Source organism: Pocillopora verrucosa, chromosome 13, assembly GCF_036669915.1.
Source record: "Pocillopora verrucosa isolate sample1 chromosome 13, ASM3666991v2, whole genome shotgun sequence".
Classification (NCBI taxonomy): Eukaryota; Metazoa; Cnidaria; class Anthozoa; order Scleractinia; family Pocilloporidae; genus Pocillopora; species Pocillopora verrucosa.
The window spans coordinates 11,979,309-12,003,117 of NC_089324.1; the positions used below are offsets into that span (position 1 = coordinate 11,979,309).

General features: G+C 37.8%; 5 protein-coding genes across 9 annotated transcripts in view; all 5 read right to left on the reverse strand.

Annotated features, from left to right (window-relative positions):
* Positions 1-244: 244 nt before the first annotated feature.
* On the reverse strand, positions 245-10,333 carry LOC136277918 (uncharacterized). 5 transcript variants are annotated; one of them, XR_010716093.1, is made up of 6 exons: positions 7,788-10,333; positions 7,601-7,662; positions 4,743-4,851; positions 3,181-3,288; positions 2,365-2,424; positions 245-1,809 (listed from the first exon to the last, which is right to left on the reverse strand). XR_010716093.1 is itself a non-coding variant. In XM_066160814.1 (2 exons), the coding sequence occupies exon 1, from the start codon at positions 9,943-9,945 to the stop codon at positions 7,792-7,794; it is 2,154 nt and encodes a 717-aa protein (XP_066016911.1). In that variant the 5' UTR covers positions 9,946-10,333; the 3' UTR covers positions 7,058-7,662; positions 7,788-7,791. The 5 variants fall into 5 exon arrangements, 1 of the variants encoding a protein (XP_066016911.1); XR_010716090.1 differs by having other exon boundaries at positions 246-1,809; positions 2,365-2,427; XR_010716091.1 differs by lacking the exon at positions 7,601-7,662 and having other exon boundaries at positions 246-1,809; positions 2,365-2,427.
* Positions 10,334-11,348: 1,015 nt separating this feature from the next.
* On the reverse strand, positions 11,349-16,810 carry LOC136277617 (uncharacterized; the record flags this gene model as incomplete). The annotated part of the gene is made up of 3 exons (XM_066159994.1): positions 16,780-16,810; positions 16,007-16,661; positions 11,349-11,370 (listed from the first exon to the last, which is right to left on the reverse strand). Coding segments are annotated over exons 1-3 (708 nt in total), but the record flags the coding sequence as incomplete, so codon positions are not given.
* Positions 16,811-18,087: 1,277 nt separating this feature from the next.
* On the reverse strand, positions 18,088-20,662 carry LOC136277919 (uncharacterized). Its single transcript, XM_066160815.1, has 3 exons — positions 20,571-20,662; positions 19,955-20,130; positions 18,088-19,685 (listed from the first exon to the last, which is right to left on the reverse strand). The coding sequence occupies exon 3, from the start codon at positions 19,669-19,671 to the stop codon at positions 18,532-18,534; it is 1,140 nt and encodes a 379-aa protein (XP_066016912.1). The 5' UTR covers positions 19,672-19,685; positions 19,955-20,130; positions 20,571-20,662; the 3' UTR covers positions 18,088-18,531.
* A 38-nt stretch (positions 20,663-20,700) lies between these two features.
* On the reverse strand, positions 20,701-21,572 carry LOC136277923 (uncharacterized). Its single transcript, XM_066160819.1, has 3 exons — positions 21,469-21,572; positions 20,976-21,332; positions 20,701-20,812 (listed from the first exon to the last, which is right to left on the reverse strand). Exons 1-3 carry the CDS (start codon positions 21,506-21,508, stop codon positions 20,769-20,771), a joined length of 441 nt encoding a protein of 146 aa, XP_066016916.1. The 5' UTR covers positions 21,509-21,572; the 3' UTR covers positions 20,701-20,768.
* Positions 21,517-23,809, reverse strand: part of LOC136277618 (calcium-responsive transcription factor-like) — a 2,803-nt gene continuing 510 nt past the window's right edge. The window contains exons 3-6 of the mRNA XM_066159995.1: positions 23,228-23,400; positions 22,700-22,819; positions 22,164-22,307; positions 21,517-21,834 (exon numbers count right to left, since the gene is read on the reverse strand). Of these exons, the coding sequence (XP_066016092.1) occupies positions 21,517-21,834; positions 22,164-22,307; positions 22,700-22,819; positions 23,228-23,400 (755 nt within the window). The remainder of the gene's footprint in view (positions 21,835-22,163; positions 22,308-22,699; positions 22,820-23,227; positions 23,401-23,809) is intronic.

A 23,809-nucleotide genomic window follows, 5' to 3' on the forward strand; every position in this document is an offset into this window, starting at 1 on the left:
AACTGTTGATGTTAGTGGAACTGAAGTAAGTTTAGATCTTAAAAGTGATTACAGTGAAGGAATATTGTCTGATTCAGTTGACAGCAAATCACTTCTCGAAAATCTTATAAGAAATAATAGTGAATGCACAGGGTTTTTGATGTGGTTTTCAGTTCTCTGTATGACATGTATTTTTAAACCCACAAAAAGGTCAAAATATATTTATTCCCTCTTGCTATTTAATGAGAGTCAACTGCCTCTAATTGAATGTACTAAAACTAAATAGCACTGTTTCTCTTGTTGCAACCATCAACATCATTCAAAAATTGCATAACGCTGGAGGATATTACAAAATTCAGTTTATAAGATGTTCAGCTAAAGCTGTAAGACAAAATTAATTAAATTTTTGAAAATCGCCACAAAAATTGCTAATTTAAACGCACCCTAAGTAAACCCGAGTTCACGCAGTTATGCATCTAGTTAAAATTGACATTTGTTGTTTAGTAATGAAATTAATGAAAATGTCCAGCGTTCTCACCATGCCGAAAAAACCTAATGGCTAATTTACATTCTGCTAAATTAATAGAGGGAATACATTTTTCCGTTTTTTTTTTTTTTAAATATTAACTGACAACAGGTGGAACACTCTTCAAACGTCACTTCGTGTAAATTTATATGAACTGCTGAAATTACAAATGTTTTGGTTAAGCATTTGGGAATTGTTTCAGCCTGTTAGATAATCTCGAGTCTTGCTAGCCTTGTTTGATAATGTGATGCAGGACCACACAATATATGTAGTTTTGCTTTCCAAGTGATTTTACCTGGACCATCATGATGGGGCTTTGTTCTCGGACAATAATTGCCACTGGAGGTCCGCAAGCAGACAATCCCAAACACAGTATGTTTAGGATTATCTATTCACCTTGCTTAGAGTGCTCCACTGGAGATCTTGTTTAGGTTTTTAGTTATTGAAGTCAATTGTTTCTCGAGTATTTTGTTGTTCTCTGATTTCGAAAGTCTGTTGAAATTGTTCGGGTTGGTGTTCTAAAAATATGTTTAATCTGGCAAGGTCACTTGTCTGGTAAGCCCACACATGCCTACCAATAGGATTTTAAAGAGTGTACTAAGGCTCGGGCTGAAAGAGTCATTAAGAAAAGAGTGACAGTCGCCCGTTAAAAAAATAAGTTCTTGATCAGACTCTTGGTGCCTCCCGTCTGTTTGTGGTGTTCGAGTTAGTTCACCCCAACAGTCCAACACAATTTTTATTTGTAATTGATCCTGGACAGGCCAATTTTTTTCTCCAAAAATTATTGCCATTGATGTTGTTGGTGATTGTTGATAGCAAGTGTTGTAAATTGGTAATAGCAAAAAGTTTGTGGCTTGTGTCCCACATATTTAGTTTGTATTGTAACTGATTGGTGATTGCCTAAGACTCGTCTATCATTTAGTTGGCTTATGTTGTATGACTGACTTCTTGTGTATCTTCATTTTCCTGTTTTTGGTCTTTGCAAATCCCACACTCCCATATTCTAACACTGAGACACAGAGACTCTCCAGTGACCAAGGCCATTATTGCTACCTTCATGTGTAAGCATGTTGCCTACATTTTCTTACTGGATACAAAGTCATCTTTGAGTCTGTAAACTACAACAAACTTTGGTCTTAATGAAGTTATTTACATTTAGAATGATAGTTCTCAGATGATACAAGTTATATTTAAAATGTATCACTGCTTTTCAAGTTTAAGTTAATTTTCTAAAAATGACACATAATCTGTCAATAGTGCAAGTTCCTGTTCACTTGTGAGGGGAATCTCTTTCTGTGGAAGCTCTACAAAGAAAATAAGAAAAAGGAGTCAAAGAATGAAAAATGCTTTTAATTCTCCTATTTGATTTTTTGCCTGAAAAGGTGAACTGACATATCACAATTGATTGTAGTTTTGAAATTTGACAAGAGTTTTTGAACCTCTCACAGGATTCAAAGATTCATTGAGTGCTCCAAACTCAAGATTTTTCAAAGTGACTATCAAGCAACCATGAATCTGAACATGATTACCATGATTGTCAAAGGTTCATGCAACAACTTAAAACTTAACACTTACACACTAAGGAGAAAGAGGCAAAGACTGAAGACTAATTAGTTAAATGTACAAACTTGACTGCAGAACACAGGTCACCTAATTGGTGACTTTCACTAATGGTCTTGTCCCCCAAACTATTTTTTTGAATATGCCATGGCAACCAAAATGGTCCTAGCTCAGAGGAATATCATTTCACAACTAAATTAAACATTGCTCTGTTATAAGTGTGTAAAGAATGACACAAAAAAAATGTAAGGGAATTATAAAATTTATAAATATGTTTAAGTCTTAGTTTGTATCTCTACCTGTCTTCTTGGGAGTAATCATTCCTGTGGCTGGATCACTAATCCATCCACTGGTAACAGCTGCTAAATTGTCATCAGACAAAAAAAAGAATGATATAAGTCAACTGTTATAATCATTGTTATTATAACTATTATTATCAAAACCATTATCCAACAATTATCAATTATTGATAAATTCCCTTCATATGGATTTTTGCATTAAAATTGATTAATCATTTGCTTTCAACGAAGAACATATACTATTCAAGATTTCTGCTTTCTGCAGGCATTGATCTGAAGCTAGAAAGCTTCAGCTTTTCTACACCATCTTGGACTGACTGACACACATGGCCTTAATCTCATGTGGGTATCTAGACTTTCTACAGTTTGGATCACATAGGAAGATAAAGTGTATGTAGTTGAATCGGAAGCAGTTGATCAAACAAAATGAGTTACTCCAAATCAGAGCTGTGAGCCACTATATGATGTTCAGAAGTTTAATTATACAATTGGTTTTATTACACAGAAACAAAAATCCATTCCTGATTTATATTGAACACACTTTTTCAATCCATGATTAATACTAGTTAATTTACTAATGATGTTCCATTCATCAATTTTTCTCAGTTTTTGTTTGCATGTTTGTTTGTAAACAAACTTTTTTTCTTTAAAGCAACTGATCATAATGCAAAATAATACAATTTTATTTAGACCATGCACAACTTTCTTTCACTTACTGTTTCGTAAAGATCACTGTTACCATCATTTTTTATCTAAACATTTCAAATGATGACTGAATAACACTGTAAATATATGCAGTGAAACTGCAACACCAACCACTCAAAGCAGCTTCCCTTGTTATCCCCATTAGTTTAGCCAAGTCTTCTGCTCTGATAGAGGTGTATGCGTTGGATACTAAATCAAATGTCCTTTTCTGAAGTTTTTCTGAAAGAAACATACAAGAGGTCATGAACTAGACACCATCACCATACAAGGAGGGTAATCTGATTGCCTTAACCCCATACATGGAAATCCCAAAAGTTATTCACATGTAGCTTCTCTCCAATAATCCACATCCTTATCTGGAAAACAGGTAATAAGAATACCAAAACTTCTAAGGCAGAAGTTTTAAACTTGATCTAACATCAAATTCTTGTAACTAATTTAAAAAGAAATGTGGCAGCAAGAGGGGACAATTAACAGTCCAATCTTGGGAGAAGAAGGGTTAGCACTTGTTGCAAGTAATCCGTTAATTACACTATTGGTATAGGTATATGAGTGAACGTCAAGGTAAAAAGGTGTAACAACAATCAGCAGTCTAAACCATGTTAAGCTCTTCTCGTTTTTTCAGTCAAAAACTCACTTTTACACAAGTCATATGAAAGTCAGTCTCTCCTTGCAAGTAAACAAGCTAAACCAGTAAATTAGCAAAGTTTCACGAGATCCTATAGCAAGCTCATGAAAACATTGTGTCTTAAGCTCTTGTACATAATCACATTCAATGGAAGCCAAATTAACGGCTGGTAGTAGTCTTTACTTTGAGAAATCAAAAAATTTTTTGCTTCATATTTTCCAGAATTTCAAGCAATTTATTTCAATGGAACTCAAAAACTGACCACACCAGACATGATTTATTGCTGCAGGCAAGTTTTGTTTAGTTTTGATGAAAAATCAGTGTTAGATGGAGTACCCTTGCGAAATGGCTTTTGGAATTCCTAGGAATTTTTCCCTAGGAATTCCAAGGAATTCCCAACCATAACAACTCTGGTTCTAAAAACCTAGAAATTCCTAGAAATTCCCAGAAATTCCAAGTTTATAGCCAACTGGACTTGGAATTCCTAGGAATTCCTAGGAATTCCAACTCAGAGAACCAATGACTTTCCCTGAAAAGCTGTAAATCTAAAAAATTCCTAGGAATTTCTGGGAATTTTTAGGAATATTTAAGAATAACTGGGAATTTTAAGCAAAAATTTGAGGCTAATGATATAAAATAAATACTTTAAATTAAAAAACCCAGCTAAAATTCAAGTATTCAATGAAATTTATTTACAAGCTTAATTAAGGCTTACATGTAAAATATTTTTGATTCATTATTAACATCAATGTGTGGTAATATTAGGATGGAATTTGATTTTTCTTTTCTTGAAAACTTCATACGGATTAATCCTCAATTACAGCTATTCATATAAAATAGTCCTAATCAATCATTAAATTTGGTTTGACACAAATTGTGAATAAAATCTGTTGATTCTTTTCCATAAAATACAATATCTTAAATTATATTTAAAAACCAAGCACTCTTAGGAGTGAAGGGGTTAATTACAGACAAATAAAATTGATTTTTTGATTAAAATCTTGTTGTAACTGTAACAATAAATTAGAATGAAGTTATCCTAAACTGCAAACTTAGCTGCTGTTTGTATTTTTTTCCTGAGCTCACAATGAGTTGGCCTTGAATGAGGTTGTCTACAAGAAGCTTGACCATTTTGTATCTGGGTTCCATGACATCTGAATTTGAAAAAAATTTATATATTTAAATATATATATTTAAAGCTCAGACCAGGCCTTTAAGATGGCTATGAGGAAAAGGGCATTCATTGGATTCTCAAATTGAGAAATCTCTGTTATATTGAGTGACTTTTATATTGGAGTTAGTAAATCTCTCTCATAGATTTTACTAAAAAAGGGCTGAATACATTATTTTGTTTTTACCAAGGAGGGCTTCTTTATGTAATTAGGTTTGTTTAATAACAGTTCCTATTATGAATCTTGAATGTTCCCAAACGTGACTGAAGGAATCTTGAAACCTTACTGATAGGTTTATTTCATTGTAAAGCATAAGCTTAAAGGGCATGTAAACCCAAAAATATATGTTTTTCTTATACTATGTAAAAAGTGGCGTAGAAAACGAATTTGAAATTAGTTTTGTCCAATTCGACTTATTTTAGGAGAATATCGGCATTTTCAACTGAAATTCCATTTCCGGTAAAAACAATAGCGAGAAGTCGTGACGTAAGCGGTGGAACCAAAATATTGCGCAACACGTATTCCCCAGTAGAACTGGTGTGGGAGTTCGTGTAAGTAGCGGTAGTTCGGAAGATGTTTTTTCAGAAGATAGCAACTCGAATGCCTTAAGCTTAGTACATGACAGCGCTGGGGATAATCCAGAATCTTCAGGAGAGTCTGGGCCACGTCCTTAACAATATGAGCCGCATAAGGTTCACCGAAGCGATCCGCACGAAGACAGTACAGAACATGTCGACAGCGATGCGACCGTCTCGGAAACTCAGACTGGTATTTAATTTACTTTGTGATTTATTTGTATTTAACATGAAAATGCAATAAGGCGAGGGTACAATCTAAAGGAATGCAACATAATTTTTTTTAACTTGAGCTTCTGAAAGTGTTTTATATAAAATTATCAAAGGTGCGAGTGTGGAACTTGTAATCCAATGCCGACAACTCATGAAAGTGTTTGTTGTACGGAAATCGGGCAATTGTGGCAAAATGGCCTGACACCCAGATAAGCTGTATCACTGAGCATCCAGGTTTTCAGTCAATTTGCCTCGATTTCTGGGTGCTGGAGACGGCCAAGTACGTGTACAGGCAGCAGCAAAGCACGGATAATCACACCGGAAACGACTAAGCTAAATATTTTCTGTTTCATCTGTTTTGTTACATTTTGAGATCGATTTACTTGAGTTGTTTCTGCCATTGATTTAATAATACAGTACTAGAGCTAGTTGTTTTTCGCTTCTTTCCGGGCAGGAAATTTCGCTAAATTGCCTACAGATAGCTTGTTCGTTGGTGTTGGGGATATCTCGGCAAACACTTTAGGGTCGCTGTGCTATCTTGTGCGGTAAACAATATCCTTCATCTCAGAAGCATTTCCATCGATAAAAAAGTTGTATCATGTACATTTCCTTTTCCTTGTATGGCCTTCATAATTATCCAACCCCTTTGTGTTTGCTTCGATTTGAAATATTAAAAAGATAGTTTTGCAAGCTGAAATCAGGATCTTTTAAGTTGTACTCAAAATGATGAATATTGTCCTACTGACCTTTGAATGCATTTTCACTGCTGTAAAAACCGTGACGCAAATTCTTCTGCTGTTTCTCTGCAGGGTTTCTCAAAGGAAGCACCAAGTGGGGCTGGCTTGGATTTTCTTATAGAACATAAGGGTTGATTATGGGATCCTGTATAGAATTCTTTGTATCGAACCGACAAAATTCCAGATCACGTTATTACACACTGATATCAACGAATTCTCTTTCTTTGATACGTGTTTCGAATTCAGGCAAAGGTTCAGACATGTCAGTGTCTTTTACGGGCTCAGCGCTGGCTCCCGAACAACTAGCTTCCCCATAATATTTCATTAGATGAGAAAAAGATGTTTTTAGAGAACCAATAAAGCTATTGTTGTTTAATTAACGAAACGTTTTCATGTAAATCGATTTTGTACTTTCTCTGTTGACCTCTAACTTTTGAAGAGCTCAACTTCTTTCTCAGTTCGGTCGGCCACTTCCGAATCCTCGTCGTCTGCCGACTGTATGGGTCGTTTTTATATTTCCGAATAATTTGCCTCTGGTGAGGCCTGAATCGTCGGTACAGCACCAGGAAGAAAAATGACTGCTACAAACAACAGAACGTTCGAACGGCTCGACGAAATCGGCTATATTCACTTGAACAAATTTCACAAATTGTCGCTTCAAATTTGCGTCATTTGGAAATATTTGCATTGTATGCCCAGTTTTGTTTGAATCAGTACAAAACTGGACGACACAACGCTTCACCATTACGAAAAAATTGAATATATTGAAGCAAACTGTAAGTAAAAAAATCATGACGAGACCAGCAAACAACGGCTGTAGGAAAGACTCCTTCGTGCCTCACGCGATTATAAAACGAGACTTTGTAGGGTCCACCCGTGACGTCACAGGAAAGATGGCGCCATTCAAGATGGCGAATGTTTCGAATTTGGAAGAGCTTTTACAAAGTGAAAATGGACTTTTGAGAATAAACGAATGGTACCTTTGGTGTACTTGATATATTTACTAAACATCTATGTGAAAAGAAAAAGAACGTTTTTTGGGTTTACATGCCCTTTAAGAAACTGCGGCATGCAAGTGACCGAGTCGATTCTCAGAATTATTCTAGTTTCAGTTGCGCCGAGCGTTATGTAAGCTTAATTCAACCCGCTACATCTATTCTTTTATAAGATTTTGATCACGTAACGAATATCGCAATTTTTACTCACCACAAACTTTCAAAATCGTAGCTTTACAGATGCAGACCTTCCAACCCCCATCACATGCAAATCTGGAGGTTTTAAAAAAAAAAGCCTAGAGAAACCTGGAGATTAGGACCTCAAACCTGGAGACTTCAAAAATATGCGTCAAATAAAAAAAACGACGACAGATTATTTGTTTCAGAGTATTCCTTACCTTCTCAGTGTTCTCTGTTGTAGTCTTTCGCTGCCTTTTTTGCAGAGCTGAGAAGATTCTCATCAGGGTTGAACTTAAAACACGGTGAGGTTTCCTCTGGGTACTGCAACTTCATTGCCAGTAAATTCGATAGAGTTCCCTCCAGTTTAAGGGAGGACCGACTATCTGTTTTGTTCTTGCGAACCATGCTGAACAGCCTCTCCTCCCCTGCATTACTGTGTGGCAAAAGTACAACCAGCTCTGCCACCTTCTGAAGATGGCAAAATCTTTTTGCTGAGGATTCAGGAATTACCATTTGTGACATGTACCACCAGAGAATGTCTACTCTGTAATGGAAAATTTCCTGATCATTAACTAATCCATCAACAACTTTAGCTTCCTTCCAAGCAATCACACCAATGTCTTCATCTGTTAGAGACTGATAATCACGAAATTCATCATACATCTCATCAATGTTAACAGTGTTCAAGGCTGATTTGAACCTGGATAGAAAGTATTCTACACTCTCCCATTTTGCCTGACTACGTTTCTGAACGTTGATCCATCTTGCATGCTTCAGCAGCTCATCAGTAATAGGAAACTTGCTCAAAACATATTGGAAGGCTGCCTTGAAATATTCATGTGCTGCTGTTAAGAAACGAGTGTAGGCTGTTTGAGATATTTCCCCTTGATTAAGTAGCCTCTGTAGTGTAAACTTTGTCGTCCCTCCTAAGTGAATTTCTGCAAGGGGTATATAAATTGTTGGATCTTGCAAATTAATTTCATTAAGTGGTTTCTTCATGACCTCCACCTTGATAACACGATTTCCAAGAGTATTTGCAAGTTTTATGACAGAGTCATAAACTATGTGAATGGATGGCTCGTCTGACTGCAAAAGTTTGTTAAAATTTGTAAACAGTGGGATGGAAGCATTGTGAAAAAACAGGGAAACTTCTGTGAGTGGATTTTCAAAGGCTTTCTGTAACCTCTTGAATCTCGCATCACCAGCATCTTCACTCAAAAAGTATGACTTCAATCCAGTATACTTTTCAAGTGTGCGTTGAACGCAGCGTTCTAAAGAAAGCCACCTGGTAGAAGAATGCTTCAGTATCTTACCATACTCCTGGTTACAAAACTGCATGTACTCAAGTAGGATCCCTTTCCGTTTTGTGCTTTTATCAAACCAGTAATACTGATCAATAAGAAGCTCTTCTGCACTGATTCCTATAATCTTTGCAAATTCGTCATGAGCTCTACTTGCTGCAATGTGCGCCAAATGGCAAGGACATCCCAATACATAGGTCTCTGGATTTTTTGCTTTGAAGTGGGATGCCAAAGAATTGTGAGCACCCACCATTGAATTAGTGTTATCTACTGAAAGGCTGACAACCTGATTCCATGGTATTTCATCAGTCTCTAACTTTTCCTGGACAACACCAAAAAGAGTTTCTGCTTTTGACGCATCCCTGCCACTTGTCACACACATATGATAAAAATGAGATGTAACAGTTTTGGCTCTTTCTACATCGAAAATTCTTACGGTTGCTGGATTCATCTTTTCAACATCTGTATCACTCGACCCATCAATTCCAATACTGAATGGATGTTTCTGACAGTGCTGTACAACATATCTGTGACAATGTGGTCCCAGAGCCTTATTGATGATAGCCATAGTCTTTGTTCTTGCACATCCATACTGCTTAGCAATTTCACTGTCTGGAAATACTGCCCTAAACAATGGCCCAAGGTGATCTGAAGTTGCAAGTGGGAGGTTATGCTGGATCAGAAAATTTGTTGTTAGGACTTCTGCTCTGGTAACTGCACTTTGTATAACACTACCGCCTGAACCAAACATGCCCGCTACTGATGGCTGATTTTTCGCTGCTTTCGTCGATAACTTGTGAGATTCTGTATTACAATGATCTTTCACGTCTTTTAGACCCTGGTGGTCACAGCGTATTGTCTTGAGACAAGGCACACAATAAAAAGAATGCTTGTCGTTTCTTACTGCTTTCACGGGATATAAATTGCTCCACTCAACCTTAAATGTCGTACGATACTTAGCTGCTCCAAGGGTAGCTGGTTTCCTTTTCTTCGCGGTAGATGGCTGAGGTTCCGAAGTATCAGAGTCATTTTGAGAACTTGTTTCACTCTCGTGTGCTGGACGACGAGTAGCCATTTTGAAATTTGTGTTCGATGGTTAAGCTTTCCCAGAAACCTTAGCGCACCGATGTTTCATTAGAATGAGGCTGGCATTGGGCTCATTCTTCGGCCGTGTCTTGGTGCGCCCGCGATCCTCTGGTAGCGGTGAGTAACCTGGGCGCAACAAGACACGACTGGAGACTGAGCCTAGCATTGGCGCCATTTCCCTCGCAAATTAGTTTTGATGCCTGATTCGGCTGTTATGAGCACAGATTTTTTTGCTATTCCTTCATACCTTCCGGAATTGTTTGGCAATTTTAAAACTTTCTGATTCACCGTGAGATTAAGGGGCAAAACCGTGAGACCGTGAGTTGACATCCCAAACCGTGAGTCTCACGGTCAAACCGTGAGGGTTGGAAGGTCTGCAGATGGCCACTCGACCCTTGTTTGTACCAGTCAATATGTCAACTGTTGTCCCTTCTTTTACCTCCACGACGCCACCGACTTTCATTTCTTTTAACAACACTCACGCTGTTCTCGTTTTCCCATTGAACCACAATAAAAGTTATCCTTAGAAATGTTATATTAAGCAAAACAGTTGAGAATAACGATCAACCGATGAAAAGGACATTCAAAGATGAGCGCCAAATGGAGTCTTCTTTGTTTCCGATCACGGGTATGATCACGTGGATCTTTTATGACTTGTAATTGGCTAGCAAAGTGAATCCGCTGGCTTGCCGATTGTAGTGTTAAGAGAAGCGCACAACTTTATTTTGACTTCTCCGACCGGTTCTCTGCTTCTAGACGATGGATACCTTGGTGATATAAATAATGATGTGAGCTCACTCTATGTAGAAATAATCGACAAGAATCGATCGTATTACAAATGCACGATTTGTGGCCGAAAGTTGTCGAGGAAACAAAGACTCGAAACTCACTTGAGTTGTGTTCATGGCAAAGGTGAGAAATAATTAATACAAGCCAATCACAGTTTTGAATGCGACTACAAATCGTCTTTTACCCTCATATTTATAAAAGAAGGATACCACATTAGGAAGATACATAGATGATCCCAGTGTACCAGTACCTAAAGCTACAAAGCTTGACCGTAGGAAGTGTTCAGCAACATGTTCCAACACCGCCATCTCGATTCCTCAGTCAGTCGTTTACACTGAACTTAAAGCAGTAGTGACAACAGAGTAGAGTGCGTCTTACAAAGGAGAAACATTTGTACAAGAGACAGAAGTAACTATATGCGATTAAAGAGGTGCGTTGGAACTCTGGTCCACAAATAGTTATGCACTGTCCGAAGTATAAAACAATTTTGTTGATAGCTGACAGACAGAGAAGAACAACAAGTAAACTTTAGAGCTGTTATTATTGAAGTGTGACTTGCAATTTCCATTTTCATATAAAGAAGGACTTGTATTTTGCACCAAAAATAAAAAGATGTAATATTTTTTGGGAGATCCAGTGATTGGGACATTTAAGAAATTAAGTTATGAAAGGAAACTTGGTTGGTACTTCTCACTACTAACAAGTCTTGTTGACAAATATTTTCAGATCAGAGTTTCAAATAAAGTAAATTGAAGAAATCATTTAAAAGGTGTTTTTCCTCAAAGGGCACATTGACTACCTCTGTCTTGTCTGCATGCCAAATGTTTGCAAAGCGTGTGGTCTTGGAACTCTTACAAAAATGTTTTGTAAGAATAAAAACAGCAAAACAAATTACAGCAATTAGTCACGAAAACAGAGCAAAAAACTGAAAAAAAAAACAGCAACAACAATCATGAAAAAAGAAAGATTAATTAGGTGTTGAATTTGTTTGTCTAAGGCATGAAATTTCTACTAAAAATATTGTCAACAAAAAGTCTCTGACAGTGTTTGAGGCAACTGAGCTTGACTGTTCCAAGGTTTTCTAACAAAGGCAACCAGTAATGTAGGTTAGGGAAGTAACTTATGTTCATAACTAACAAAGTTCTTTAAGTGTAGTTAACAATGTAGTTATTGTTAATTATTGTAGAAGTTGTGTACCAAGGAACAGCCAATGAATGTTTGATGATTTTGGCACATCAGTGAACATGAGACATTAATTTGCATCACAATAAAAAATATTTTTTGATCATGGAATCCAAGAGTCCTTTGAGGTTAGAAAGCAAATCTGTGATATGAGTACATTGGATTAATTGGCAATTTCCATTTAACACAACTGACAGCTGGTTCATGAGAAAATCGATATTAATGTAAAGATTTACTGAAACTTAGTTTGAATAATAAATTTCATGATCTTTAAGTTATATTAACATATACATGTATGTATATCTCTTGGTAAGTTTTGTATAGCATACCTTTTATTGAGCCAAAGTTTTAAGCCTCTGAAATTACTCCTTTTCTTAAAACCTTCACATTCAAGGTATTGAGAATTTCTTAGAATTTATGTGGACCTCAGGGTATTAAAATTGCCTCAAATTCAAATCCCAGAAATTCCCAAGAGTTCCACACTTCTTAAATTATAGGTAGTTTGTAAAGCTGAGAATTCCTAGGAATTCCTAGGGATTCCAAGTCCTCACAAAACTGGAGTCTTCCTTTCCCAGAAATTCCCAGTAATTCCAAGCTTTTTAAATCAGAGTTAATTTGTATAGTTGGGAATTTTTGAGAATTCCTAGGAATTCCCAGAAAACTGGGAATTCAGTTTGCAAGGGTCATTTGCATAATTGGGAATTTTTGAGAATTCCTAGGAATTCCCAGAAAACCGGGAATTCAGTTAGCAAGGGATAGTTTCAATTATAGATAAAGGTTCAAACTATTCTTGGTTTTCAATGTTAGTGAGTTTAATTAAGGGGGTGTACATTCAGTGATACAAGCCACATAAAAGAACTTCTGCAAAACTCCACTTACAGTATATTTTATATTTAAAATTTGAAAATTCTCTCAGATCTTTGTAGTTGCAAAAGGCATTTGCAACCAGTGTTTGTTGTTTTGGTTGTTCTTATGGTATAACAGATACCAAAAAAAAAGATGTAAGGCTAGAGGTTGTCATTTTTATATTGTTGGAGGAAGGACAGCCTTTCCAATCCCCTGTATTTGCAACTCCTTTTGTCTACCTCAGTGTAACTGATTAAGTTAGTACTTTTGCAGACAATCTGATATGGCCACTCTCCCAAGAGTGTTATTTCTTTAGGTTAATGACATTCTTTGTGGTTTTTATTCTCATTGAAGGTGTAAGAATATTGCATTTCCATTCCCAAACCAGGTTTCTGTATAGTAATCTTCTTAAGGAAACATTACCTTTTGCTCCAGGTGATGTGCTTCTAAATTAGAAACATAGTACATCCACAGAGAGACAGTCTTGTATTACAATTGCAATAAAGCTTAAGCCTACTTGGCAAAAGTAATGTTAAATTGGCAGACTTGTCCATCTAGTTAAGTTCTCCACTGCAGGTAAAAGTTCAGTTAAGTTACAATAGGTACTTTAGTTATTTCTTAGTAATTAATATAAGTTGCTCTATTGCTCTGCTTACTGGCACATTTATATGAATGAATTTGCATTCTTGGAAGCTAACATTTAACATTCCAAAACTTACTGCATTTGTTAGCTCCTCCACCTCTTGAAATGACAATCTTCCAAATGCTAAAGTTTCTTAAATATTGCTCATATTAATTTCCCTAAAAGTCTATGGTTATTGTTAAATTGAATCACCTATTGTAAATAAAACATGTTAAAGTTCATCTTGTGAATCTCATTTTAACTTCATGAGCTCTTGGATGATCTTACAGTGCTCAGTACTGGCTAAGATTTGATCAAGAAATCTGAAAATTCTTTCTCAGAGTTTCTTTCTTATTATACCCAGTGTTAGATCTTTCAAGTACTGCTTCTAAACTTCCTCTTGCCAATTCACACACACCATCTCAAAGAAATGTGTTTGATGAGTGTAACGTAAATTTGAATTGCAACTTACTTTATCAGTAAAGAGCACACCCATGCCTTCTTTTGCTTCTTTTAAAGTGAACCCAGCATAACATCTAAACAACTATTGATGCAGCTCCACAGTGACAAACAAACAATCTTAATTTTTTTTACTTAAAACTCTGTTACAATTTATGGATGCATGTGGAGTATTTTTATGATAGAAGTGATCATTATCCCTTATTAAGTGTTTATTCATTTTTTATTAATTTTTATGGTATAATTTGTAGCCATTTAAGATAGTATAGAACATCCACATCAGCTTATCCTGCATCAAGCTGCACATAGTCGTGATAGATAGGTAAGTTGGATCATGTGTGCTATCATGTAGAGGCCAGACTTACAGCCATCCACATTAGGGTTATCTCAAACAGGAAACTGAAGCAGGTCCAGCAGAAGCAGCACAGAAACCTGCTGGCAATGCCATTTGACAGCTGGGAGTAGTACAAGACAACAGAGTAGACCCTGCACAGCTGCTGAGAACCTGTTCTCATCTCAAAGGCCCAACCCATGAGAACTTAAGAACTCAACAAAAACCACAACAAAAAACGGCTCCTTTAGATGCCACCAAGTTTGCAAATGAAAACGAGCAACAATAATGTAATTTTATAATATTTAAAGAGGGATTGGGACGAATTTAAAGGTTCAATAACAAGGAGAGCGGTCTGTAACAGAATCCGGAAAGACGCAACATCAACTATCTGTATCATTCAGGTAAATTCCGAGTCATTTATTTGACGATTATTTTTAACTAAAAGCTCTATTTTGGACGTTGGCGAACTTACATCTACGCGTTGGTAAAGCGACCATCATTCGTTAAAAATGGTAGATTTTCCCGCAGAAAGTTGTTGTTCCAACAACAGTATGCCACAGCTGACAGTTTAAAAATTGAGGTTATGATTAATTCTTTACAAAAGCAAAGCTGACTTCTTGCAATGAAATAGTACGATTTTCTGACATCATTGTCACTGTGTGGCAGGGTGCAACCATGCTTGAGTGGGATTTATTTTCGACTAAGTTCTGAAATCGTGAAAACAACCTCCATATCAAACCATAAAACGGTCAGCAATAGATTCCATCCACCAAAACCACCTCGGTCGAGAGGGACTGACGTGGAATGATGGACACCTCATGACGTATTATACTTAGAGACAATTAGGAAGCTACGAAAACATGCCGATTCATCCCGATGATTTGAGTGTGATATTGGTCGGGAGGCAGCTCGCCAAAAAACGATTTTCGCTAAACATTTTGAGTAGAAGCAGGCAACATAGCTCAAAATCTTCGTCTTGCCACCCTGATTAAGAATCGTGCTGTTGCCCACTCCAAATGTTATGATATCTGTCATTAAGCGGGTTTTTTGTCTAGGCCCTCGCTCCTGCAGCATGAGGCTGAACTGTAACATTTATATAAACCCAATAAAAAGTGCACGATACGATGGGGAAATAGCTGAATCTTTGCTGCTTGACATTTAGAGCTCGATAGACAGTAGTGTGGGAGATAAAATGCGTCACGTGACTTGTTATGAAGAGTCACGTGACTTTTCAATTAAATCGGTTTTAAAGCATAAAAGACGCTCTATTCACACCTTCCTTTAATATAGTTTTCAACTTTCTGACGTTTCTCACTTCGATTTACACATCCAACAATAAAAACACAAAAATGCAACGGGTGATCAGCTATGATGGGTCACTTGATGTAATGAAATCATTCTATTTTCAGTCATTCTATAGCGTTTCCAACCTATGTAACATTTCCTATGAGTTAGCATTTTTCATGTAAACAGACTGAAATTTATTCTACTTGGCCGCACGGTTTACCGGCAGTGTTCCTGTCGTTTCTGCACCTGTCGCCACATTTACATGCCTTGGAACAGCAAAGAGATAGTTGAACGCAAGTGCAGCGTCGGTTTACACAGCATCCGCCTTCTCGGGAGCACCCACAGTATGCTAACTGTAAACACGCCGCTGACACTTCTTCTCGCGTCATTAACTTTGGCTTCAGAAGGCCTTCACTGTAGTACCATCCGCTGTCTTCAGGTTTTGGGAGAGAAGGACATGATTCCAGTGCTTTATTCCATACCATGGTCTGATAGTTTGCCCGCTTTATGTGGAGAATCAGTGCATCTTGAGTCGGAGGTAGGGCGTCAAGATCTTTCTTGGATTTGCGAAACGCTGCTGCTCTTTCTTTATTGATTTCCACTTCTTGTGTTCCCGGATTGTAGAGTTTGCATACAAAAGCTTCAGCTTTGGCAAGAACGTCAGCACTGATTTGACTTTCTTCTCCAAGGTGTTCCAAGAGATCAGGTGCATCTTCGAAGACTTTCCATGCCGATGCCTTGCCCACACCATAGAACTGGCTTGTCGTATCACAGCCAGTAATTGCATGAATTGCCAGAAGCGACTTCCTGTTCTCCTCGGAGAGCGGGATTCTGTGAACGGGGATGTAACGCCTTTGTCTTGATGTACCCGCAAACATCCATATCTCTTGACAAAGGTGCTCTCGGTGTGCCAAAAGGAGGACAAGAACGTCCGTATCACGACACAAAATGTTGACTTGCTTGTACCTTCTTGCTGCTGCGTCTCGGGCATGCAGTACTATTCTAGTATCTGCCTCCTCATGATCTGATGCGAGCTCTCTTACATCTTGTCGTGATGTGTCAGATGACCACACCTTCAGTGGCTCCTTGAAGCCTCCATTGATCACCAGCTCTCGCCCAGGAGGCGCGCTGTAACTCTCCGAGATTTCAGTAGAGAGGAAATGAGCTAGGCTAGCCTTGTTATCTTCTAGAATGATGAATATGTAAATCGAAATGAGAAACGTCAGAAAGTTGAAAACTATATTAAAGGAAAGTGTGAATAGAGCGTCTTTTATGCTTTAAAACCGATTTTATTGGAAAGTCACGTGACTCTTCATAACTGATCACGTGACGCATTTTATCACCCACACTACTGTCTATCAAGCTCTAAACGTCAAGTATCAAAGATTCAGCTATTTCCCCATCCTATTGTGCACTTTTTATTGGGTTTATATAAATGTTATAGTTCAGCCTCGTTTTCATGCTGCAGGAGCGAGGGCCTAGACAAAAAACCCGCTTAATGACAGATATCATAACATTTGGAGTGGGCAACAGCACGATTCTTAATCAGGGTGGCAAGACGAAGATTTTAAGCTATGTTGCCTGCTTTTACTCAAAATGTTTAGCGAAAATGAAAAATGAGCGCCCTTCGTGACAGTGCTTCCTGACTATATTGTTTGGGAAATTACATCAAAACTTTACACCCGAGAAATGGTAAGTATTAATTTATTGTTTGATGGTAGTGTTATAAAACGTTTTGCGAAATTTTAGGCAGATATTTCAGATAATTAAAAGGTGCCAAGGTGTTAGGTAGTTTTGGTGGATGTCAGGAGTGGCCATCCACCAAAACACTGATCAAAACCATCATGAGTATTTTTCTAACTTTATCTAAAGCCATTGTTAGATCTTCAAGGAAACAAAAGATTTATATTCCGCAAAACGTTAGCAGTTAGTGTTCTGGCTAATTATTTCTTATAATGCACAATTGCTGACCAAACGTTCATAATGAAATCATAACACGTAAAATTGAAGTGGTTTTGGTGGATGTTTCTCTCTCCATAGTTCTTAAGTCAGCACCTTTTATTATTGAAACCATAATCATAACATGGTGCTCAATATAGAATACAAAGGGTTTTGGTGTGGCAATCATGTACTCTTGAAATACGATAAGAGAGAGTTTTTAACTGAATAAACAGATACTTGCAACAAAATTCCATATCCAGAAATTTCTTCCACTACTTCCTCTAAAATCATTACTTTTAAATACTACAAATCAGCACATCAGTAATTGTTATCAGGGGTCTGAATATCTTATAAATCTTTCACATTTATTTCAAGTAACCTATTTCATACGGATGATTAATTATACACTCAAGATGTAGAATGGCTTACATTTTACAAATTATTTCCCTTTTAATTTATGAACACACAGTGACAGGCCTTTGCCACATTGGTAAATGAAATCATTATATACCGTGTATTTTGTGATAATTGACCACAATAGAGGACAGTTGTAACTGAATGTTTTCTTGGTTGTTTATTTGTTTATTTTTTGTACACAGCATCCAAAACAATGGAGGAGATAAATTTCAATAGCAAATTTTATTAATGGTCAAAATTAAATAACATTGGAAGATCAAATTAACTTTGTTACCCAAATTAACTTTGGTTTCTCGCTTATGCCAGGCTCCTAATATTCAAAAGCATTTATTATTATTTTTGTGTTCTTTTGGGTAACATTACTTGAAAAATAAACACGGAGAAAGGAAAACACAAAGGATTAAACTTGAAGCTAAAGCAAAGTTAAAATTTGAGCCATAGCTGATCCAAATACTGAGCACTTAACCCATTTAGTAAAGTTCATGTATATGTCAGCCAGCTTGTCACAAGTTTTCCCCCTCTCTCCTCCAAAAGTCTCTGTAAACAAATTTTTCTATGTGGTCCCATATTGATAAGTACATTACAGCTCCTCGATCTCCTTCTCTCAAAATAAGGTAACTCTAAATTTAATAATGTAATTGACTTGATAAAACTCTAACTATAACTGGCTGTTACTCGCAACATTAATTTCTTGATATTTAAGCCAAACTGTTTTGTAGTCTTAATGCTTTGTGATCTTTACATTTTTGGCATTGCCATTTCCTCTTTGAGTTGATTGCCCAATCTGGTACTTGCACACATTCAGGGTGATACCAACTGGAATATCTAAAGCACATAACATATTCTTTCTTGTCATTTGGCAGTCGACATTTGCAAAAAATTTGTACCAATGTCTTGTTTTCAACGACATGACAAGGAACCCTTCTTATAGTCTTTGGAAAGGGAATAACTTTGGCACTTTCAAGACATGTGACATAGTGCTGTCGCATCAGTGCTTGATCGTAACGCTGAGTCGTTGGATCTAAACCTTGGCATAAATCTGTGGCAAATGCTAAGGCAAAAAGCCCACAGTCAGCAGAACCTATCTGCTTTTGTACCTTCTCATTGATGAAGGTGACTGTATCACCAGCATGCAGCAACATCTGACAGGCATGTTCAACTCCAATGGCATTTGGCTTGATGAACAGGCTGTCAAAGACTCTGACAGTGCCAGGATGTGACACACCAATTGTGCTAAGACATAGCCAGTGTCCAACATTTTTGATTTGCACAAACTCAGATGTTGCTGGATCGACCAAATGACCTCTTATAGCAGGATCACAAAGGCCATCAACCAGAGGAAATTGTTTCTTAAGAAGGATTTGGCCAGCATTGATTTCTGTGTCATAAAGCCATCCATTTTTGTCCAAAATGTTGTTTTTGGTGGCTTCCAGGATTGTGAGTCGCGATTCCGGATCGTCCGGGCAAACATTTTGTAAAGTTAACCAAATTTTTGGTGATGAACTGTCATCGTCAATCACTACTGCTGCAGGAGGAGGTTTCTTTACAGTTTCCTTCTTTTCATTTTTCGTTTCATTTTTGTTGTATAATTTGGGTGATGGGGAACCTTCCATTTCGCCTTCTTTACCACTGTTTTCTTTTAGCTTTCCAAATTCACATTCCTGCTTGCCATACACGTCAGTTTCTCTTTCACAATTTTCACTTCCTTTGGATGTGGTTGTTGTTTCATCAGATTTGGAAGCATTCTGTGCAGTGCTCCACGAAATATCTTGGCCTGTTGACGAGGAATTCCGGTAACTCTTTGTTGTATGTTCTGTACATTCTGTGACACCTGACATTTTTTTCCATGTACCTGCACGGAGAAGAAAACGACAAGAGGTTAAACGTTTTACCATGGGCGGAGCAACTTAAATGTACATAACTTTTGCTGTCCCCTTACGTTAATTGCATATGTGTTTTTCATGTGGCCGAAAGTATAGTGAGCACGTACTGATACTAAATAACTATCCTTTGGAAGCGTAAGGTCGCAAGATGAATTGTTCTCTTTTTCATTATTATTTGTTGATGCGTTAACCCACTATACGCCCCTCAATGTTCATTAATTACAGAACTACAGATTACCTTGAGTACTTTTCTGGCAAAAAATCGGTGATGAGCACGGAGAGCATTCCACTCAGGCTCTTATCCCTATGGTTAGCGAGGTGGTTGTATTTGAAATCCTCGTTTTGTCTTTCAAGACCGTTGTTGGTATTGACAGCTACTTGAAGACGGTCTTGCCGAAAAGCCCAAACCCATCGCTGAAAAGAAAACATAAATTGGTGTTTGTATGAATTGGAAAATTTGTTGACGTAGCGTTTCTTACTAAAGTATCTTAAAATATAAGTTTTCCCAATGGATCCCAGATTTCTACGGGTATTGATTTCCTCGCTTTTCAAATTTAAATCTTTACTCGGCAATGGAACTTTTCCTCGTCCGGACCAGGCGAGGGAGACTGAAGCATCGCTTAACAGCTTTGCCGTCCCAATTCTTCACCTTTTGAAAATGTTTGGGTAGCGTCAATGCGAAGAGAATTAATCAGAGAGAATAGTCAACATGGACTTCTTGGGTGGAGGTTGCAGTTCTCTTTCTCAACCCTCACTATTTCAATCTCACCACCATCTTTTGAACTTTATATCAAGGGAAGACTGGACGTTAGTGTTGAGGTTTTTATCGACGAATGATTGCTGTAGAAACTAACCTCTCGCTCTGCCAGCCACGTGTCTTGGAACCAGTGACGTAAGGCTTTGTTGCTTTTCCAAACGTGGAAATTTTCCAGCACTGTGATAGCGGACTCGAATTCCTCCTTCGTGGAAGCATGTGCTGTTCTTCGCAGCAAGGCGAGCAGTTCCTCTTTATGTGTCACAACACCATTGGCCGTTTTGGACGCCCATCGTTCCTAGGCTTGTTCCCGATGGAAGTCGCAAAGTAGTACTTTGCATTCTAAAATATATTGAAAAAGTGTGTTCAATAGCTAACCTTTCCAGTCTGCGGCCAAAAAGAAGGAACGACTTGTTTTTGGAATTCTTGGGGTGTTATTTTCAGAGACGTACCGTTGCATCTTGAAATTTAAATGCGGGCTGAGATGCCATTAACTCAGACTTACCTGGGAACAAATTTTCGATGGCTTGTATCTCCTGTGAGCAGTTATCTGTCATGAATAGATGTGGTGACCAGTCTGGATTCCACTCTCTTACTACTTCAAGGGCTTCCTTTATTGAACACACAGTTTCACCTTCAGTCACGAAGGACCCTACCACCTGGCAATCAACATTAGTTTTTACCGCTAGAAAAAACAGAGGTAGTGCGTATCGCGTTGTCTTGTACGTAACGTCAAGAAGGCAGATGTCGTTGCCATACAGACGAAGCAATCGCTTTTGCCATGCTGTTTGATGCACAAATAACAATTTCCTGCTTTGTTCTCCCCCCTCTTGAGTGAGACGTATTTCCTCACCCAACTCATCTATAACAACAACAACAACATAAAAAAAGCGTATGGTAAAATCAAGGGATGTCTCGTCAAGGCGGGGCAAAGATCACAGATATACGATAATCAATACGTAAGTAAGAACCCTAATGCTTAATTTTGCAGTGATAACCTTCTTCTTTTTCATTTTCAGACCAGACTGGAACCTCCATAGGCGTGTTTACTTGTTCTGAGTGGGGACGAAAGAAAAAGGAATCAGCGTTGTAAACTTTTCACCACTCATCTGTCTCCATGTGGACATTTGCCTGGTCAATTCTTGACATGCGGTTTTTAACCGTAGCTCGATACATGTGCGTGCGCAGGTCAGATGTCCTAGGGAAGTATCGTCGGTTTGTGGCTGATCATCTCGAAACAAGACCTCTTTCACGAAGATTTTCAAATGCCGTCTCATTTCATATATTTCTTTAACTCCCTCCGCTACGAGCTCGTGGATCCTCTTAATGATCTTCTCATCAAGAGGATGAGAGATTCCAGCGACCTAGAGTAATAAAAAACTCGAACTGTGAAAATGCTTGCTATTTCAAGTGGGAACGCCCTAGTAATGCACACCTATACGTTATTTACTCCTTTGCAATTTTTTTATATTGTGTGAATGTTTGAAATTGTACTTTAACAACAACAAGGAAAACGAAATCATGGCGAAAAATGTGCAAGCACTTTTATGTCTTATTTTGACCGGCTTGCCCGCCAACTCTGTATCAAAGTCCCTGGGATTGAATTATTATCATGTATTTTAACGCAAGGTCAACACAAGGTGTAATTTTTTTCAATGACCGATGCATTAGTTCGTGTTGAACACTAAGTTACCTCGCCAACGAAGTGATTCTGATGGTCTGTAATGAGAGGTAGTTCAATGTAAATCCTTCTTTCGTACTTGGCGACCCCTTCTTCTAAAGCTTTTCGCAAATTTCTAGACGCAGTTTCCCGTCTCTTTTTGCTGTCTTCTTGAATCTGAAAGATGAAAAATGATACACTTAAAGGAAAAAAATGGATGCCTTGTAACGGTAAACTGAATGTGACTGATGCAGTGCACAAATAAGTTTTTCCCGCTGCTTCAACTCGATTTTTCTGTTTTAAAATTGATTCACGTTATGTGGATGAAAAGAAAACTTGGTGCTGGCAGTGTGTAAGCTTTGTTTGACCACACTCACGTCCCAGACAGAGATAAAAAACATCAGAAAGCTCGAATTTTCTTGAATAACTAAGGGAACGGGACCCGCACCTCTCGTGAATCGTCATTCCAGTCAAAAAGGTGACTATGTAGCAGGAATTTTGGACAGTGATACCGCATATCTGATTTATTCAGTAAAGCGGATTCGTTCTGTATACATGAGTGGAACTACCTTGTGCTCTGCAAAAAATAAAATTTCTCGCATTTTTATCTGTGCTTTGCAGTCAAACTTCCGTGTGTCTTGAACGAGAAATCTTCTTTTCTTGAACACGAAATCTTTGTGACCAGCCTTCTGTGAAAGATAAATATATCAGCGTGAGATGAGTTATAGTGTATTTCTCAAGTTATTTTCTGGAATGTGAAGAAACAGAAGTGTCATTGCGTGATGCCTTGAAAGATAAGGAGCCGACATACGACAGCTTGATAGAAAGCAAAAAACGTAGAATTGCGTTTATTTTCTCTTTTGTCAGCAGCATACACCAGTTAGAGGTTTTTGTAATTGGTAAGTTCTAAACTATCTTCAATTTAGCCGAGATTGAACTGTTATCGCGGTTGTCATAAAAGTATTCTGAGATCAATGTCATTTGACCCAGCGATATTTGTATTTGACCTTTCGGGTTAGCAAGCCATAGGTGACAGTAGCAACACCAATGTCGCGGAAAAAAAAAAGTATGTATGTACAGTACAATATTTTATTTACCTCTTCTGCATCTTCTCGTTTCCTTTTCTCTCCAGCTTTTCTATCTTTGCCGTGCTGACAATCGAACACTTTTCTTCCCAAAATTATGAAAGGCACACCAGTAAAACGAATTTTTGCTCCTTTAATGTCTCGTGGATCTTCCCAGAGTATTTTGTGACTTCTGTTCGAGTAATCTGTTTTTAAATTGTAATGGAAGATAGGCTCAGTAGAGCAAGGACGAGAGAGATACAAGCTAGCGCGACGTAACGCTTTCAAATATATATATGCATATATATATTCGGCTATGTCTCCTCGCGGATTTCCGAGAATCTTCGGCTATGATTTGCAAGCTATTAAATATTCCATCTCAGTCCCACTCGACCGAGGTGGTTTTGGTGGATGGAATCTAATGCTGACCCTATAAAACGATAAAATATCCCAACTGCACGGTGAACGAAACAAACGGACTATCAACGCCTTGTGTTCACCTTTCTCAAAAAACTGACCTCGCGAACATGTACGTCGATGACAAATAATCTAATAATTGAGACTGTTTCGGCAAATTCGAAGGGTTGCATTTAGTTTGTGGCACACACGCAACTG

Excerpts from the sequence above, each read along its gene's own strand:
- LOC136277918 (XM_066160814.1), bottom strand. The coding sequence starts at position 9,945 with ATGGCTACTCGTCGTCCAGCACACGAGAGTGAAACAAGTTCTCAAAAT.
- LOC136277919 (XM_066160815.1), bottom strand. The coding sequence starts at position 19,671 with ATGTCAGGTGTCACAGAATGTACAGAACATACAACAAAGAGTTACCGG.
- LOC136277923 (XM_066160819.1), bottom strand. The coding sequence starts at position 21,508 with ATGGAGGTTCCAGTCTGGTCTGAAAATGAAAAAGAAGAAG. Across the intron at positions 21,333-21,468 it reads TGAAAATGAAAAAGAAGAAG|ATGAGTTGGGTGAGGAAATA; the intron begins GTTATCACTGCA and ends TTGTTGTTATAG. Across the intron at positions 20,813-20,975 it reads CATCGAAAATTTGTTCCCAG|AATGCAAAGTACTACTTTGC; the intron begins GTAAGTCTGAGT and ends AATATATTTTAG.